This window comes from Silurus aristotelis (assembly GCF_946808225.1).
Source record: "Silurus aristotelis genome assembly, chromosome: 3".
Classification (NCBI taxonomy): Eukaryota; Metazoa; Chordata; class Actinopteri; order Siluriformes; family Siluridae; genus Silurus; species Silurus aristotelis.
Window position 1 is genome coordinate 34,167,142 of NC_139576.1, and position 19,840 is coordinate 34,186,981.

Below are 19,840 nucleotides of genomic sequence, written 5' to 3' on the forward strand. Positions count from 1 at the left end.
TGGGCCGCAGTGATGGTGATCAGAAGCGAAAAGGAGTCAGTGTAGTAGTCCAATCCATCCTCAAAGCTCCCGTTCTTACTCCAGAATTTCGTGGAACCACCCAAGGCGTTGATGAGAAACTGTCCCGAGCTGCACAGAGTGGCCTCCAGTCGAAGAGAACACTATCCAGAGGCAGGCCTGGACGAAATCTCCACAAGCACATTTAAAAATCTATTGGAACATCTTCCCAGAAGAGTGAAGGATATAAGAACAGCAAATGGAGACTACTGTGAATGAATGGGATGTTCAAAAAGCACATTCGAATCTTATTTATATGTGTGTTTCCACAAACCTTTGTCCATATAGTGTAGTGTGCCTACAATTATATTAGCTGAATGCACATTTTGTCATTTGGAGAAACTTTAACCCAGGGGTCTTCAATCTTTTACAGGAAAGGCCAGTGTGGGTGCAGGTTTTCATTCCAACCAATCAATGGTCACACCTGATAGTCATTGAAAATGAAGGTCATTAGATTTGAACAGGTAGAATTTGGTGTGGACTTGCTTGGTTGGAATAAAAACCTGCACCCACACTGGCCCTTTCTGGAAAAGATTGGAGACCCCTGCTTTAACCAGAGGCAGAGGCAGAATGTATGACATAATTTATTTACTAATGTGGAAATGGGAAAGAAATTCAGAAATTGCAGAAAGACAATATCACAGTATTTTTATTATCCATGCACAACACCTTGGATTCCAGGAAACATGCTTATTAGTGTTGAGTTGCTTTATTAGGGGAAAACCCATCATGACATGGTCATTTAATTAAAAGTATACCGGAAGTAATTGCTTTGTCTGCACTAGGATTGGCATTTAAAACACGCTTTCATACAAAAGATCAAAACAATTAATACATTCTAGGTAAACAAGACCTTTGGCATGTATAAAGTTGAAACATTATTCCCAGAACATCATTTTTTTTCTTTTTATTAATTTTTAGTCAGATGCCATCTCATAGTTCCATGGTTACATCAAAAACGCAAGATTTTCTGAGCATGTTCTCCCATGGTCAGCGTAGGTTCTTTCACCATCCAAAACAGGAGGTGGACTGGATACAATAAAATACTCTAGGGGTTTGTGCATGGTGTCCTGTGATGGACTGAAATCCTATTCAGGGAGAATTCCTTCCCACGTCTAGTGTTCCTTGGTAAAGTGCTCTATTGCAACCCTAGATAAAATGCTTACTCGAAATAAATGAATGAATATTCAGTCGACTTCATCCCATAGCTTTCTTTTGTGTAATACTTTCATACAGGTATAGTGGTTGTCTGAAGTACACAACTAGTAAACCAAAAAAATGTAGGTGATTCATTTTTTAACAAATAAAATTGCAAGAAAAGCTGCACTTAGAAATTTTCATTGTAGAAAGTAAACAACAAAAAACAGCAGCTTCAGATCTGAAGTGGGTGGGGCTTATAAAGTCTTTAGTACTTTTATGTCGGGCGGAAGAACGTGCCGGAAACCGAAGCGAAATCCACAAAGGTTTTTAATGAAGCACAAAAGGGCAAGGCAGAAAACGGCAAACCGAAACAAAACTCCAGGTTTACTAACCCTCGTGAAAGCTATGACTAGACAGTTCCAAAGAGTCCCGCAAACAAAGATAATTCAAACCGGTAACGTACGTAGCTTGGGTAGTTCGACTATGTTCCTCAGACTAAAATGTAGAACAGCCAATGAGCTGGTGGGGGAACGGAGGATATGTAGCGTGGAGGCTGATGAGTGCCAGGTGTAGATGATTAGTAGGTAGGTGAGCTGCTTGGAGTGATAGGTGGGTTAGGTGAAGGTGTGGCTGGTGGTTCCCTGACACTTTAGTAGGTATGAACTATTGCATATGCATATGGGCCACTTTCCTAAATCCACCTGATGACATAACAATGCCTATTTACAACTCCCAATCCGCACTTTAACTTGCACCGATGTGATAGAAAACAATTATAAAGTACATTTATTGAGCATTAAAACATAGCTATTAAAAGACCAAATTCGGCATACAGCTTATTAATGAAAGGTCCTATATACAGGCAAGCAGATGATGGGTCCAGAATATAAAAACAGCGTGCAAAGTTTCACGATAAGCATGTTCCTCCCATTGAAAAATAATTGAACTAAAAGGATATTATATCTAAAATGAAATTTTAATGGGTAGAAGTTACACAGACCTGCTTAACTTCTTTTAAAACTTTTTCATAAAAAAAATATGCAGTCCTGAAACTCTTGTAATTAGTGTATGAATTATATATTATTGTATATTATAAAAATAAAAGGAAAGTGTGTTTCAGTCACTCACTTTCAAGTTTGATATCTGAACTAGCTCTCGACTGTGTGTAACGTCTGGAAGAACAGTTTGCAGAACAGAAGGGATGACATTGCTGTTCTCATGTGCTGCTCCCATAGGTCCATAGCAATGGATCTAGTCACGTCTACTGTATATTGGAACAGAACCAAGAGCTGGGTCACATTATCTGATGTAGCAGCACCGAATGCTAAATTGTTGAATCCTTAATATTGCTTGTTGCACAGGCTTTTTGAGAAGCAACAGACATGGCCTATAGCTTAAAAACAGTTTAAATGAAGTTTTCACATGTGTTGGAAATACTTTGGATACACATACAATAAAAACTAATTAACAAACAAATAAAGGAAGGCAGGTAGGTAGAAAAAAATAGATAGATAGATAGATAGATAGATAGATAGATAGATAGATAGATAGATAGATAGATAGATAGATAGATAGATAGATAGATAGATAGATGGGTGGATGGGTGGATGGATGGATGGGTGGATGGATGGATCATAATATAGTCCCCCTAGTGAGCCCTCCAACATGGTCACTCTACCCAGCTGTGGTTAGTGCAGCATACACATTTTCATCAGACGCACTGTATTTAGAATGCAAGCTTATCTCACCTAAAAACATAACAACAATTTGTTTTATATATTTGTTTAAGCTTCAACATATGATGGAACTGGAATCCAGTGGAAAGAGAACTTTGAATCAGCATTTACAGAAATCTGTGAAATCGGAAGGTAAACATTTTTTTGCATCTTTTCACAGCAATACCATGCACTTTCACTCATTTACTAATTTCTCTCTGGTTTGCAGGGGCCGCTTTTCAGTGGTGAGAAAATATCTGCACAAGGCCACTAAGAAGGAGGTGGCAGTGAAGTTTGTCAACAAAAAGATGCAGAAGAAAGAGCAGGTGGCTCACGAAGCAGATATCCTGAAACATGTGCAACACCCTCAGCTGGTGGCTCTGACCGACACTTACGAGTCCCCAACAGCCTACATACTTGTCTTAGAGCTGTACGTCTGATCTATCACATGTTCACATGGACTTAGATGTTCTTTGGGGAGATCTTTAGTATGGGGTGAACAAGATTTTGATATGTACATGGTATTTTTTTTGTCCCCTTATGGGATCATGAATTTATTTACAGAACAATCTCCGAAGAGAACACACATGCACACAGTCTTTATACTACCAGTATTAAATTAATGAATAAAGTAAAGGCAGGTTTTTGTGTTGGAATTCTTTTCACGTGAGGAAAGAAAACACCTGTAAATAATACACTTTTTAAACTTCATTAGACTTGTAAGGCTAATCCTGTCTGAATAAGGCTTTATAATGAAACCCAAACCAGACTTTTTAAAGCAGTATTTTATTACTACGGCCTTAATTTCACTGTAATGATTAGTTTGTCTGGATCACATCTGTTTTAATATATTCAGGTGTATATTGTAGGATTCTGAAGTATTCATTTCAGGTTATATTGGGATTAAAAAGTACATTTCTTTTTTTACACTTTAAAATGTGTGCATTGTGGTGTTTTCTGTCCAGTTTGGATGGATGGATCACTATCTATCTATCTATCTATCTATCTATCTATCTATCTATCTATCTATCTATCTATCTATCTATCTATCTATCTATCTATCTATCTATCTATCTATCTATCTATCTATCTATCCATCCATCCATCCATCCATCCATCCATCCATCCATAGATAGCTGGATGGATGGATCATCCATCCATCCATCCATCCATCCATCCATCCATCCATCCATCCATAGATAGATAGATAGATAGATAGATAGATAGATAGATGGGTGGATGGGTGGATGGATGGATCATCCATCCACCCATCTATCTATCTATCTATCCATCCATCCATAGATAGCTGGATGGATGGATCATCCATCCATCCATCCATCCATCCATCCATCCATCCATCCATAGATAGATAGATAGATGGGTGGATGGGTGGATGGATGGATCATCCATCCACCCATCTATCTATCTATCTATCTATCTATCTATCTATCTATCTATCTATCTATCTATCTATCTATCTATCTATCTATCTATCTATCTATCTATCTATCCATCCATCCATAGATAGCTGGATGGATGGATCATCCATCCATCCATCCATCCATCCATCCACCCATCCATCCACCCATCCACCTATCTATCTATCTATCTATCTATCTATCTATCTATCTATCTATCTATCTATCTATCTATCTATCTATCTATGGATGGATGGATGGATGGATGGATGGATGGATGGATGGATGGATGATCCATCCATCCAGCTATCTATGGATGGATGGATGGATGGATGGATGGATAGATAGATAGATAGATAGATAGATAGATAGATAGATAGATAGATAGATAGATAGATAGATAGATAGATAGATAGATAGATAGATAGATAGATAGATAGATAGAAACTCGGTAGTAGGTATTTATATATTTTTTATATATATATATATATATATATATATATATATATATATATATATATATATATATATATATATATATATATATATATATATTTTTTTTTTTTTTTTTTTTGGACCTGTAAATAATGCTAGTGTTTAAAAGGCCCCATGACCCCTACATAAGCCTACATAGCTTTGTAAACACTTCTTCCAATAGACAAGCATGTGTCAAAGATCCATAAAACTTTAGCTTAAGTTCTTCTTTATTAACATCACTACTATTATGCAAATCAGACTTTACATATGGAAATCTATATAAATGACCTTTTTGTCAATGTGCTCATTGATATGTAGGGACAATGCAGATGTCATGCAGCCTTATAAACACTACTACTCTTACGCAACATGCTTCTTATATATTGAATGAGTTAGAACATTTGATATTTGACATATCTGACATGCTAAATTACTATTTACATATAACAAGATTTTTACCTTTTAGTCAAATGTCTTCTATATATTGTAGATAAGCTCAGTGGGAAAAAAATCTCTCAGCAATGCCAACATGTAAATAAATGATCGTAGTGTAGATGATGATGAATTAAAACTAAATGACATGAAGAATGTTTGTGAAAATGTTTGAGAAATTGGCAATGGGGTTTTAGGCACCTTCTGCTTTTAGCTGAAAAGTAATTTTTTCCACTATAAACTCATGAGTGGGTGTTTAATAGAAACTGGGGTGATTGTTGTGATGCTGGAAAATTAAGCACCTGTACAGAAATGTAGAGATTTATAAAATGTTAATTAATAAAGAAGTAGGCGGATCTTCAGATGTGGTTTTATTCCTGAAAATCCTTCATAAATTCTTTAAAAAGTGTAGAAATAACCCTCAACTAACTAACATGTCTTGTGGAGGACAGCTATGAGAATTGAAAAAAGACTTTTGGTGACTTCTGCTTTCAGATTGAAAACCAGGTCCTGAAATAAAATCCAGATAAACTGATATCAAAAGATTCTGTATTTTGTAATAAAAGTAGCAACAGTGTAGTGTAGAAAATTGAGAGTCACACTTCCAGTTGCAATTCCGAATAGTGATCTAAAGTGTAAATGTTTCCCATTATTCCGTTTTCATTTTTGTAGTATAGAATGGAAAAACTGAGATAAGAATACATCTGGTAGTTAAGGGATGTTCATATTGACTGACATTTTCGGCTTCTCCCATTAGGGGGCGCTACAGCAGATCATCCAGCTCCATACCCTCCTGTCCTCCACATTTGCCTCTTTCAACTCAACTATCTGCATGTCTTCCCTCACCACATCCATAAACCTCCTCCTTGGTCTCCTCTTTTCCTCCTTCCTGGCGGCTTCATCCTCAGCATTCTCCTACCGATATACCCCATGTCCCTCCTCTGCACATGTCCAAACCAACTCAATCTCACCTCCCTCACGTTGTCTCCAAAACGTCCTACATGCGCTGTCCCTCTAATAAACTCATTTCTAATCCTGTCCATCGTCATCACTCCCAACGAAAACCTCAACATCTTCAGCTCTGCTACCTCCAGCTCCACCTCCTGTCTTTTACTCAATGCCACTGTCTCTAATCCATACAACATCTCAGGTCTCACCACAGTCCTCTAAACTTTCCCTTTTACTCTCACAGATACTCTTCTATCACAAATCACTCCTGCTATCACTCTTCTCCACCCACTCCACCCTGCCTGCACTCTTTTCTTCACTTCTCTAACACACTCTCCATTACTTTGCACTGTTGACCCCAGGTACCTGAACTCCTCCACCTTCTTCAGCTCTTCTCCCTGTTATATGAAGTATAACTAAAATGGGTTAAAAACTTCCCTGACTTTTTGGTATCCATGTGCTAAATAGCATCGTATGGGACTCATGTAAAGTCTAGTCTGTCAGAAGATTATTCAGAAACCTCAGAAGAAAACGAACCTAAGAAGAAGTTAATACAGTGGTTCAGGTGTAGTCTTAATGCCAAACTCAATTTATTCAACATAGTGCTTTAAAAAGAAACCAACAATTCAAAGAAATAAAGTCACAGTCTGTCATAAAAGGAAGGATGTTGTTTCCAGATACACTTTTATTTCTCATGCTTCTTAGCATTCAAAAAAAAAAAAAAAAGACAATGATTGTGCAGTAGCCTGATTCTCCTTATCATCCATGAAGTCATCCAGCTTATTTTTTTTATGTGTTTCAATAGTGAGCTAAGAAGACATGGCTTCTTTTGTAATGTCCTCTCATTAGATGAGTGGTGAAATGTTTTTGTCTTATGTCAAAGGTCCATATATTTCCGTCTACAAAGTCTCCTCGTCATCCTCAGGACCACTACTGAGACGAGCAGGCAGTGATTCTTTCAGCAGAATGTCATCTACTTGCTTTGCACTGTCCTCTGACTCCTCAGGAATGGATGGTGGTAGGCTGTCAGCGTCCGAGTTGCTGAGCACATAGCCCGGAAGGGCCATGTGGGCGCTGATGGAGGGGGCTCCTGTGCTACGATATACCCGGCTGGAGTAGAGTGTGGTGGAGCGTGTACCCGGTGCTCCGGTGGCTAGATGCGATTGGCTGCTGGTGCTGTTGTTGAGACCTGTTGGTACCGAGCCGTAGCGGTAAGAGCCACATATCACTGGACCCTTCCAGTCAAAGGCCAGGTTCCAACGTGTCCAGGTCTTTTTGATTTCGGTCTGGACCTGAGAAAGATAGATAGATAGATGTAATGCTAGCATTTACCCAATCGCACTTACTAGTTCATCCATTATTCATTCAAAAAAAGAGCAAATTCTGGTTCAATATACAGGATTTGCAGACGATTTGGTTTGAATGAGCATCACAAATGAGCAATGAGCACTCACCTCTCCGTTGCAGTAACAATAGATTATTGACACAAAGAAGCCCTGGATGAGAGAAAAAAAGGCAATAAGCCAACATCCTTGGTTTGTTATTTGTAACAATTAAATATGAACAAGTAAGCATTTCACAATCATTATATATCATGCCTTTTTATCAGTACTGCCTTGCTTTTGTATAAGGTTATAAACCACAGGTAGACATACTGTACCCTTCTCACTGGTTCGACTCATACTGCAATAAGGCATAACCATTTCAGCCAATCCGTTTAACCTATGCACCTATTTGTACAAACTTCATCTCAAACGTAGCACTTGTCATAATTCCTACATTTACTTTAGCAGAAGCCCTTATCCAGAGCGACGTCTGTTGGCGAATCACATTTCATAATTTTTGAAAGAATTCCTCAACTACCAATATTGCAGCTTTTATCAGATTATACTGTGCTGAAAAGGTGAAGAAAAGAGTGCAGGCAGGGTGGAGTGGGTGGAGAAGAGGGACAGCAGGAGTGATTTGTGATAGAAGAGTATCTGTGAGAGTGAAAGGAAAAGTTTATAGGACTGTGGTGAGACCTGAGATGTTGTTTGGTTTAGAGACAGTGGCATTGAGTAAAAGACAGGAGGTGGAGCTGGAGGTAGCAGAGCTGAAGATGTTGAGGTTTTTCGTTGGGAGTGACGACGATGGACAGGATTAGAAATGAGTTTATTAGAGGGACAGTGCATGTAGGACGTTTTGGAGACAAGGTGAGGGAGGTGAGATTGAGATGGTTTGGACATGTGCAGAGGAGGGACATGGGGTATATCAGTAGGAGAATGCTGAGGATGGAGACACCAGGAAGGAGAAAAGGGGGAAGACCAAGGAGGAGGTTTATGGATGCGGTGAGGGAAGACATGCAGGTAGTTGGGTTGAAAGAGGCAGATGTAGAGGACAGGGGGTATGGAGACGGATGATCCACTGTGGCGCCCCCTAACTAGGGAAGCTGAACAATGTGCTGGAAAGCAATTCACAGAAGTACTTGAAAGCCACAGAATGAAAGCAGAGTATATGTGCTAACAACAAAAGCAGGACTTGCAAACATACAAGCGTCTATGAACTCGAAATCCCTTTTTGTGCATGCGATTAAACAAATGTGTTGGGTAGAACGCCTGGGAAAGCCTCTGTCTGTCAGTGATTAGCACAAAGTATTTGCTAAGGGGAAAAACTACACAGAGAAAACACACAGAACTCCTGTTTGGAAACAGACAAAACATAATTGGTTACAAATTAAGTTCTGTCTTTTTTTATTGATCAAGGTAAAGTACAGGGTAGAAATAAATAAATAAATAGAATTGCCACCTACTTCCTTCTTTCAGAACTAAAGAACCCAAATAAGAAAAATACATTTTTAAACATCTACAAATTATAAAAATTGGACAGCTATAAGAAATACTTGACAATGGGGGAAAAAAATAGCACACACCCATACTACGTTATATTTTTTTCCATAATTCAATGTTGCCTGCTGTCAATTAGTTCTTGATATGTAGTACTGGGAGGAGAGAGAGAGAGAGAGAGAGAGAGAGAGAGAGAGAGAGAGAGAGAGAGAGAGAGAGAGAGAGAGAGAGAGAGAGAGAGAGAGAGAGAGAGAGAGAGAGAGAGAGAGAGAGAGAGAGAGAGAGAGAGAGAGAGAGAGAGAGAGAGAGAGAGAGAGAGAGAGAGAGAGAGAGAGAGAGAAACAAAAAAGGATCATGTCTGATTGCAATAATGACCAAAAAGACTGTTAATAATATGACAATTTATTTTTTTGTTTGTTCTTTTATTGAATTTCAATTCATTGTATTTTTTGCAGTAATAAATAACAAGTCAAAATAATACAAACAATCTGTCAGTATGCTTGTCATTAGAAAAGTGATATGGAATGCAAGACCTGGCTGGAACTACTTTAGCTGTGCAATAACTCAAAAATGATAACTGCACACATTCGGACGTTTGAATCTGTTAACCAATCAGAATAAAGTATTAAATAATGCAGCGGTATAACACACGCAATACATTTTTGTACATAATGTGGACAAAGTCGGAGGCACCTCATTGTATTGGATGACCCGGAATGTGCTAGCACTGCATTTTCCTTTCATTTAGCCAAAACTCTGCACACAATGAGAGCTCTATGAAGATATGCTTTACATGGGTTGGATTAAAACATCTTAAGTGGCCTGCTACAGAGCTCTGACTTTAACCCTATTGAACACCTCTGGGATGAATTGGAACGCTGACTATATCCCAGACCTCCTCACTCTCTCTCTCTCTCTCTCTCTCTCTCTCTCTCTCACTCACTCACTCACTCTCACATCAGTACCTGACCTTACTAATGCCCATGTTGCTGAATGAGCACAAATCTACTCAAGTACAATCTAATGGAACATCCTTCCAGAAGAGTGGAGGTTATTATAACAGGGAATGGGCACTAAATGTGGAATGGGATGTTCATAAAGCACATACGAATCTCATAGTCAGGTGTCCATAAACTTTCGTCTAGTTTAGTTTTTTGCAGTTTAATGTAATTGTTGAAATTCTCGAGGATGTTCAGGTCATCTTTTGAGAGCAGGACTAAATAAGATACTGTGGCAGGGAAAGTGAGGCAAACACTTTGGAGACTTGGGGAGAAAATTGACTGATAAATAATCTGTTTGATTCACTGAAATTTAAACAAATGTTATACTTCAAAAAATGATCTTTATGAATTTTACTTCTACTCTATATGGACAAAATGTTTGTGGACTTCAGACCATATGATTTTTATGTGCTTTTTAAACATCCCATTCCAAAGGTGTTCAGTAGGGTTGAGATCAGAGCTCTATAGCAAGCCACTCAAGATCTTCCACTCCAACCCGTAACTTCATGAAGCCGGCTTTGTGCTGTCATGCTGGAACAGGTTCGGGTCTCCTAGTTCAAGAAAAGGAAAAAAATTCAATACTACCTCATCCAAAGACATCTAATACAATTGTCTGACAAATACATTTATTTGCCAGTAGAACCGTAAGCTTAAAAGATTGAAATGAGTACAAATGGGTAAAAATAGGTGACTTTTATTCTTCTCATTAAGCTCATTGAACATTTCTGAACCAATGCTTTGTGTCCAACAAATTAGCAACCTGCGGTCTGAACATAGACTTCAAATTGCATTTGCATCATCAAGTAAACATTCCTTCATGTTTGAAACCGCACAAGCAAGTTGATTTCTTTTCAGCCCAGTGACATTTGAGGCACATCAACCCTCAGTTATCTGCAGAGTTTAATTATGATGGCAGACAAGTAGACACAAGCCATGGGTATCAGGTGTGCGGTCAGATTTCAGGTGGATTACAATTTCTATAAGGTATAAAGTTTTTGGTATGTGGGACTATCATCTTAAGCACATTATGATTCAAGTCAAGTTTATTCCTATTGCGCTTTTCACAACAGACATTGTCTCAAAGCAGCCTTACAGAATTTTAAGAATTAAGGTGAACGATGTGTATTTATCCCTGACGAGCAGCCGTGGCGACTTTGGCAAGGAAAATCTCCCTTTGATGTTATGAGGAAGAAACCTTGAGAGGAACCAGACTCAAAAGGGGAACCCATTTTCATTTGGATGACATCAAGAGTTTGATCATAAATCTTTCAACAATACAGAACACTGGAGAGTAAGAACTAACATGAGCACTGGAGTGTAAGATTATGAGTAATGATCTTTCTACAGTCTTATACAGTCATTATGGTTATAAAACTAGGAGCTACTGAGCAACTCATAAAATAGCTCAACATTTGCGATCATCAAAGATCCAACATCAGCTTCTCCATTGCAGAGCCTTAAACACTAAAGGAGATCCAGTGTCCAAACTCCACATGAAGTGGGATCCAACTGGCACTGGTACGTCTCTAGATGGTTCGGGATGTTTGCGGGGTCGGCATCTACCTCTTTGAAGGCATGATTATGAGACCAAAGTGTATGCATTGGCTAATAGTATACTCAGGGAATTAAATTAGCATGATCATCTGTCATCAGGGGGAAAAAAAAATTCTAAAGTAATACAGAAAGTGAAGATTAGACTCAGCCTGTTCCCACTGCGCCAGTTTCACACTCTCAGATCCAAAATGATCATCCGTTATATGAGTACCCTTCTACATTATTGTTCTCATAATAATAAGTTGTAACACAATCATTAAAAGGCACTTCATCATTATTCCATATAAATAACCAACAATTATTTTTCTGCTTTTTGTTTGGTCAAATACCAAAATATCAATGCCTTAGAAGTCAATGAATAAGATGGCAATTATGAAAATTGTGAACAAAGCCCCTTATTAAATTAGGTAAAAAAGAAAAATACAGGACTAAGGGTCAATATTGCGTTTGAATAATTACACCAGGAGAGCAGAGCTTTGGAGTAAAGCAAGATGTCATCATTTAAGTGCATGCTGTCATTTAATTTATGTAGATTGGTAATCATGTTAATTATGCATTAACAAAAAATCCCTTTAGTCAAGGTAAGTATATTTCATTAGCATTTAAACAGACCTCAAGTATTCATTCACTTTGTGTTTCAGGATGATGGAAATCTGGGGCATGTACAAGGAGGGAAAGAAAACGGTGCACTGAATATCAGTGTTGTGTGTGGGAACCTTAAATGGACTGCCTGGGTATTTAATTTATATGTATTCCTGCACTGAAGGCCTATATGAGTTTAGGATTCCAATAACAAAGGGTTTTCGAAAACATCTGCATTCGTTTTGCAGACTAATTCAAATAAATTGAACCGGTGGATAGTTAGGGAGTATATGTTTCTGTTAAAACACAGTTCCAGCTTTCTGCACACGAACATGTGATGATTTCGAACGATTAGAAGCTACCAGAAGGTGCAAAATGCCCAAACTGCACATAGGATTTTCAGGCTAAACAGCAGCTGTCAGGCTGCACTTTAAAGTCCCTGACAGAAGAGTGTGAGGTCTGGGCAACCAGGAGCGCAGGCTTTGTCAAAACAGCAGGTAGATCTCATGAATAACATTTCAAAATGCATAAAACATGGATTTTAAAACTGGCACGGACGGATTTGTAAAATACTGCACAATTCTTGCATTTTCGTTGTACACACTTATTGTGTTAACTGCAGCTTTCAAGAATACCACGCACATTGACTGCTGAATGGGAAGAGAACTTATACTGAAATTATACCTTCATAATAAACATATAGGACTGTGGTGAGACCTGAGATGTTGTTTTGTTTAGAGACAGTGACATTGAGTAAAAGACAGGAGGTGGAGCTGGAGGTAGCAGAGCTGAAGATGTTGAGGTTTTCGTTGGGAGTGACGACGATGGACAGGATTAAAAATGAGTTTATTAGACAGAGCATGTAGAACGTTTTGAAGACAAGGTGAGGGAGGTGAGATTGAGATGGTTTGGACATGTGCAGAGAAGGCACATGGGGTAGATCAGTCCTTATAACGCAAGCTACATAAGGATATGGTTTGCCAAAGAACCCTTACCCCATCCTCACTAAACCTCTATGGGATAAATTACAATTCGCAACATACCTCAGGCTTCCTTTACCTACAAAAACTCTTGTAGCTGAATGAACAAATTCCAAAAGAGAGAAGGTTATTATAACAGCAAAGGGGAAATATATCTTGGAAGGGATGTTCAGGAAGCCCTGTGTGCCCTAACCATGTAAGTGCTGATCTGGAACCATAGTGTAAAGTAGAACACATAATAAATGACTAGATACTGATTAGTTATTAGTTACACCTAGAATTTCCCCTGCAGATGCATACGATTCAGTAATTATTATGTAGTTCATAATAGTCTAGCAAATCATTGCATCATTGAATGAAGATCACATGATATGTGATTGTCTGAGGTGTGCAAATTGCAACTTATCTGATGAATAAGTACCTGGAAAGAGTTGAAGAAGAGCTCGCAGTACATGCGAACTTCCCAGCCGAGTCCCTCGAAGGTGTGTGGCATTCCCACAAACACAATGTAGTGCACACCAAAAACTAACACCAACACCAGCGTGGATTTAGCCAGCTTCCTGTTTGCAGACACAAGAGGTCAGGTAATGACGGCAAGTCATTACGATGTCCGCTATCTTGTTAATACGAATGTACAAGTTAACAAATTCGATATTTCAGAACACACAGCAGCATACAATGTACAAATTAGCCTACGAAACATGCAAGCAGAAATCATTCTTTATCTATGATAGATAACAGAGAAGTGTTATTAAAAAGACAACACTGTACAGTACATAAATCCAACACTGGGATAAAATAAGATCATTTATCTTTCTAAGACTTTATCCAGGTCAGAGCTGCAGTGGATTTGGGAACTACTCCCAAGACGATTGTTAAACAATGGTACACAACTGCTGAGGAAGCCAGAGGGCTGATGCATAGTAGCTAATCCACCCCTGGCAGTGTATCACAAAGCACCTGGACAGAATCCACACAGAAAACGTCTGCAGTAACATGAACTCAGTGCCACCTCGCTCAAAGCTCTTCAAGCTCTTCATAATTCAAATAAATTCGGTGTGACATTACAGGGCTCATATTGGAAACTTTTTAACGGGCAAAGACTAGAGAATACATTGGGTTTGAAGCTCCTCAATTGATCCACCAACAATCCACTAATCCACTCATATTGAGGAATCGATGGCGTATAATAATGTTCTCTCTTACACACAAAAATCGAAAACTCGAATAATAATAGAGAAGTTGAAAGTTGAATCGAATTAACAAAGTTTTGGAGAAAGTAGGTTATTTCATCATATAGCCAGCGTTGTAATGTTTTATTGAAAACGCAAACGTGTATTTTTGAAAAGCACGATTTAAACAATGCGTGTCGACACCCTCTTTTATAATTTTGTAAACATAGGTGATGTGGCCTTGTTTGCAAAAGTGCCATCTGGTCAGACTGGCAGCTGTGATTATACTGCATATTTCAGTGGGATAGCTTTTCAAAAGAATTGATTACTGTTATTAACCGCACCAAATTGCATGCCTTTGCAGATTGCTTGCTTTCTGACTGCGTATATGGACAAATAGCTTTTTTAACACTAGAAAGCAAAAGGTAGCAATTATCATCACTTCATGTGCATGATCTGGGGTTTTTTTTTTCACCCTTCTGCTATTTGCAGTAAAATAGTAAAATACACTATATATGTTTTGTAAATGCATTAGACTTAAATCAGCAAACACGTAGGATCAAATAGAACAAGACGCCTGACTAGTGGAACAAAACCACAGAATACCAATACTGTGATCAGGATCATATAATGCTGCCTATAAGCAGGAACACTACGGGATCTATTTCTTCCTTGACTCATATAATTCCTAAAGCATGCACTCGGCCTGGCTTGGCTGAAAAGACTCTACAACATTTGCCTGAAGCTCGTTTCTCATCTACAGCACCTTACTACCGCGGGGGCAGTTCACTCCAGGAATCCCAATGCCAGTGTTTCACTGAGAATTAAAACTGATACTGTATGATCTGTAGATATGAAATGATTGAGGTACACAAAAATGGTACACAAACCTGTACTGTTTTCTCGTGTCATATCTGCCTGCGTTGGTCTCCCGGATCTTGGTTGCCAGCACCCGAACAATATTCACAAATAGGATGAAGTTTAGCTAAGTAAAAGAGAATGGGAAAGGAAAAAAACAATTACTGAATCACTGAGGTGATAAATCGCTTACAGAAATGTACATAAGATATCAAATTGTTTCATTTTGTGCAATAAAGTCTCCTGCTGTAAGCTGAATCTAGTTATGCTCACTACACAGAAATGAAGCAGATCTTAATTCCAAGACCTACACACACACTACTCTTTATATTGCTGTTTTTAGAATGATTTATAATCACACCCAGAGAAACGCCCCCAAAATCCCTTATCTACTAATGTAGATTTAATGTAAAGTAAAAGAACGCAAGTCTATGTAAATGGCAGGTACTGACACAAGTTGTACGAGACCCGGAAGTCCGTTCAGGCCGAACACAATGCAGCAAATTAATTAGGCTTTTGACAGTTGCTGAGCTTACTAACCAGTTCACAGATATAATCACTCTTCATGAATCAAAGCCTGTCACTGCAAGCTGCTACCAGATGGCTATGTTTGAATCACGAGTGTTTTGTTTAGCGGTTGGAATGAGAATAATGGATTTTTTTCCCATGCTGGTTAAGGAATTATTTGAAAACTGCTAACTGCTTGCTGAATGAGCACAGTTGGAAGCCTGTGAGTCAGATTTCTAACATGGTTAAACAAGGCTTCTGAATTAAAAGAAAAACACACACACACACACACACACACACACACACACACACACACACACACACACACACACACACACACACACAAAACAAACTCTGAATCTCATTCTTGTAGTTTAAAGAAATAAACAGACACACAAAATAAAAAAAAAACCCCAACAATGTTAATTTGTGGTCTAATAAGACACAGTCCTGTATTGGTGTCATTGGAGTTTTATCACATTCGAACATTATTTATGAATTGACAAGAATTTGAATAGCAAATGTACGCACATGTATCAACATATGCAGTGACAGTGGTGACAGTGGTAAAAAGTGTTGTCTAACATGTTGCTACAAATTCTCCAACAGGCGTTCGATTGGGGTTGAGATTTGGTAGGTGTTAAAGTATATGCTTTATGTCTTTTTCACCTTCGTCAGTCCATTCAGTAAGCACTTATGCTTTGGGGAATGGGGTGAGTATTATGTAGGAAGAAAACTTTCTCATTGGCACGAAAAGTCAGAAGGAACTTCAACGTTATTACCATTTTTATCCAAATGACATATCGACACTTCTATGAATGCATTGGGAACCTAATGCGTCTTTTGTAGCAAATGTAAGCCACCAAACAGCTGGCAAAGTTCAAGCACAAGGCAGCAAAAGGAAAAAACAGAGATCGCCATCCTTCCTATAGAAGAAGAAAGAAATGTTGTGGGGGGAACTTATATACTGTGCTAGAATGTGCTAGAATGAATGTCAATAGGAATAGTTTCTCATACACTATTTAGGGTACACATCCATACATAAAACTAGGTCAAGGTTAAAACCAGACAGAGCCCAGGAAAAGGGGAGGTGATGCAAGGAAATTTAAACATAGTTTTATATCAACACTTTATGTGCATATCTCCATCTTTAGCTGCTCTTTTCGTAAAACCTTGTTTACAGTGTTCATAAAGTTTCTTTCGGCTTCTCCCATTAGGGGGCGCCACAGCGGATCATCCGCATGTTTGATTTGGGACATGTGTTTACGCTGGATGGCCTTCCTAATGCAACCCTCCCCATTTATCCGGGCTTGGGACCGGCACCAAGAGTAGCTGGGGTTGGCCAACACACCCTAAATAAAATATAAATAGACTTTTCCCCCATTTCCTGAAATTGCAGGTTACTCTTTTTAATAGCAGTTCTAAACCATGCACAGTCTTAATATTATAAATAATATAATATAGTAATAATACAGTAATAATATACAAATAATTCCTATTTCAAACAGTGGAGGTTATAATTCTGTGATCCTACACAAAAACTATAAAATCAAAGCATGCTATTAAGACAAAAGTGTGTCTAAGATGTGAACATCTCATTCAATCATTTTCTCCCGCTTATCCATAATTCGGGTCGCGGGGGCAGCAGTCCAAGCAAGCCCCCGCCTGCTGCCCAATCCTCACAGCACCGTCCCTTACTCAGGTGGTGAGGCCACGGGAAGGCGGCCCCACGTCACTCCGACGTCACGGACCTTGATATTTCCCTTGTAAGGTACCCCCGGAGCATAGAGGGTTAAGGGGCTTGCTCAAGGGCCCAAGAGTGGCAGCTTGGCGATACTGGGGCTTGAACCCCAGACCTTCCGATCGGCAACCCAGCGCCTTAACCGCTCCCCCCGAGATGTGAACATCTCATTCGTTCAAATGATTTGTTATAATAGCTTTTTGGGAAGATGTAACACTAGATTTTAGAGTGTGCTTGTGGAAATTTGTTTTCATTCAGCCACAAAAGTGTTATTTAAGATAGGTACTGATGAGGGGGGAGGAGGTCTGGGGTGCATTCGGTGTTCCTGTACATTCCAAATGTGTTGAATATTTTGAGATCTTCCATTCCAACCCATGTAAACCATATTTTCAAGGAGCTGTCCAGTTCTAGTTCATGTAAAGGGAAAATGTTCGGCTAATGAATTCAGACATCCTATACAATGTCTTCATACTACAATGTGACTTTGTCCATATAGTGCATACGCTCAATAGAATTCAATTTATATGGATGCTTTAGCAGTGAAATGAATAAAAGGATCCCCTATAAATGTATCCTTAATGAGTGAGCAATGCTGGTATTAATGGTATAAGGAAGATGCCTTGAGAGGAACCAGACTCATCCAGGTGACACCCAAAATCCATTCAATATAGTTTATCATTCTTGAGTTGTACTGGATAGTGACCCGTTCACTGATAGGCACTTAAATGCAGATCAGTTCCTCCGAATCCATTTATGCGTGCATAGTATAACAGCAAAGTCTCCTTAATGACATATGATTAGATTTCACATTTTTACAGGTGATTTAATAAAGAGTACCCCCTCTTGTTGAGTTGATTGTTGATTTAATCAGCACACTCTCAGCATGTCTTAAACAGATTGAGCTGTACTTTCCTTTCATGCGACTTTCTTTCCACGGTTAAGCAACATATCCTGTTCACGCATGACCGACTGCAGTCAGCGCCAATATTCAATCACTGTTTAAAGCTACAGGACGTCAAATGTTGAACATGCACATTGACCTGAAATAATGCTGTGCTGGCGTTTTTCCCAATTAGCGCACGCAACAATGCTGAAGCAGAACTTGCACACATTTAGCAGGTAGATTTGTGTGTGTGTTCGTGTAAGTGAATGTGTGTGTGTGTGTGTGTGTGTGTGTGTGTGTGTGTGTGTGTGTGTGTGTGTGCTCTCTGGGGGATTTCCCTGCAAAAAGTGATCGATTAAACATCTGTTTTTTTAATTTGCAACTTGCGTCATATTAATTATAATCCCGTGTCCAAGTGCTTTATCTTGATAATTTGCTTCAAACCAGCTGAAAAATAAATAAAATTTGACAAAAAATTTTTTATGTTACTGATTGTGTTGGTTCTTTTTTTCTGTCGTTGCCAAATAGAGCATTAATAATAATAATAGCAATAATAGCAATAATAATACAAAATGATGATGCAAAACACGCAAAAATAGAACAAACGATATCAATCTGGCAACAATCAGAAGAGCATTACTTGTGGAGCTGAGATTTATGGGGAGGCCATGGATTGCAGCATCAAAATAGGTCAAGCAAGAGACAAAGCATGACTGTGAAAACTGAATTTGGAGAGATATGATCTAACCTGCTGTTAAGCTCAAAAACGGAAAGAGTATGCCATTTTTTTAAAGTGTTTTTTTAACAGTGTTTCAAGCTATTATTATCCCTTCAATCTTTCATTCAACCTCAGTACCTGCTTCAGGGTCAGTGTGGAACTGGTGTCTAATCCCTAGAACCCTAGCTATGAGGCACTAGGTCATGATGGATCTGGAAGCTATCCCTGGATCCCTGCCTTTGTAAGCCTTTCTGTGACTACTACGATGAGATTGAGGAGAAAGAGCCAAAAAGAGCTGGAAAGAAAATCTAATTTATCACACACAGCAATTCTGCACACCCAGTTTTATCATCCAACTATTTGTGTGGGAGAGCGAGAGCAAAAAGTAAACACAATAACACACTTCCTCTGGAAGTGTTTCCCTTTGCACTATAAACTATCATTTTACAGCCTATGCTATTCAAATGGGATTCATGTAAGTATAAAATATGTGTAATTCTTTATACAGCACTACTAAAGGCCACGTTTGGAAAACTACAGTGTGTCAAAGCTACTAGACATACACCAGTTGTGGCAAAATTAGGGGAACTGTTTGCCAACAAATAATCAATCCATCATTCTAACATACATTATATAGACAAAAGAATCAGGACACCTGACTTTACCATTCATATGAGGTTCTTTCCCAAACTGTTACCACACAGTTGTATCCATCATCATCATCATCATCCATAAACCTCCTCCTTGGCATTCCTGTTTTTGTCCTTCCAAGTGGCTCAATCTGCAGCATTCTTCTACCGATATACCCCATGTCATGGAGACTCCTGTCTGACCT

The 19,840-nt window shown here is 38.7% G+C and overlaps 2 protein-coding genes across 2 annotated transcripts in view; one reads left to right on the forward strand and one right to left on the reverse strand.

Moving 5' to 3' along the window:
* Positions 1-2,844: 2,844 nt before the first annotated feature.
* LOC310724164 (kalirin-like) lies at positions 2,845-3,738 on the forward strand. Its single transcript, XM_083537900.1, has 3 exons — positions 2,845-2,884; positions 2,987-3,065; positions 3,142-3,738. Exons 1-3 carry the CDS (start codon positions 2,863-2,865, stop codon positions 3,350-3,352), a joined length of 312 nt encoding a protein of 103 aa, XP_083394026.1. The 5' UTR covers positions 2,845-2,862; the 3' UTR covers positions 3,353-3,738.
* Positions 3,739-6,756: 3,018 nt separating this feature from the next.
* Positions 6,757-19,840, reverse strand: part of pth2ra (parathyroid hormone 2 receptor a) — a 70,136-nt gene continuing 57,052 nt past the window's right edge. The window contains exons 10-13 of the mRNA XM_083537770.1: positions 15,189-15,283; positions 13,548-13,686; positions 7,642-7,683; positions 6,757-7,479 (exon numbers count right to left, since the gene is read on the reverse strand). Of these exons, the coding sequence (XP_083393896.1) occupies positions 7,087-7,479; positions 7,642-7,683; positions 13,548-13,686; positions 15,189-15,283 (669 nt within the window). The 3' untranslated portion in view covers positions 6,757-7,086. The remainder of the gene's footprint in view (positions 7,480-7,641; positions 7,684-13,547; positions 13,687-15,188; positions 15,284-19,840) is intronic.

Bases quoted from the DNA above. Each gene is read 5' to 3' on its own strand.
- LOC310724164 (XM_083537900.1), top strand. From the start codon at position 2,863: ATGGTCACTCTACCCAGCTGTG. The intron at 2,885-2,986 runs GTTAGTGCAGCA...TATTTGTTTAAG, and splicing joins GGTCACTCTACCCAGCTGTG to CTTCAACATATGATGGAACT. The intron at 3,066-3,141 runs GTAAACATTTTT...TCTGGTTTGCAG, and splicing joins GAAATCTGTGAAATCGGAAG to GGGCCGCTTTTCAGTGGTGA.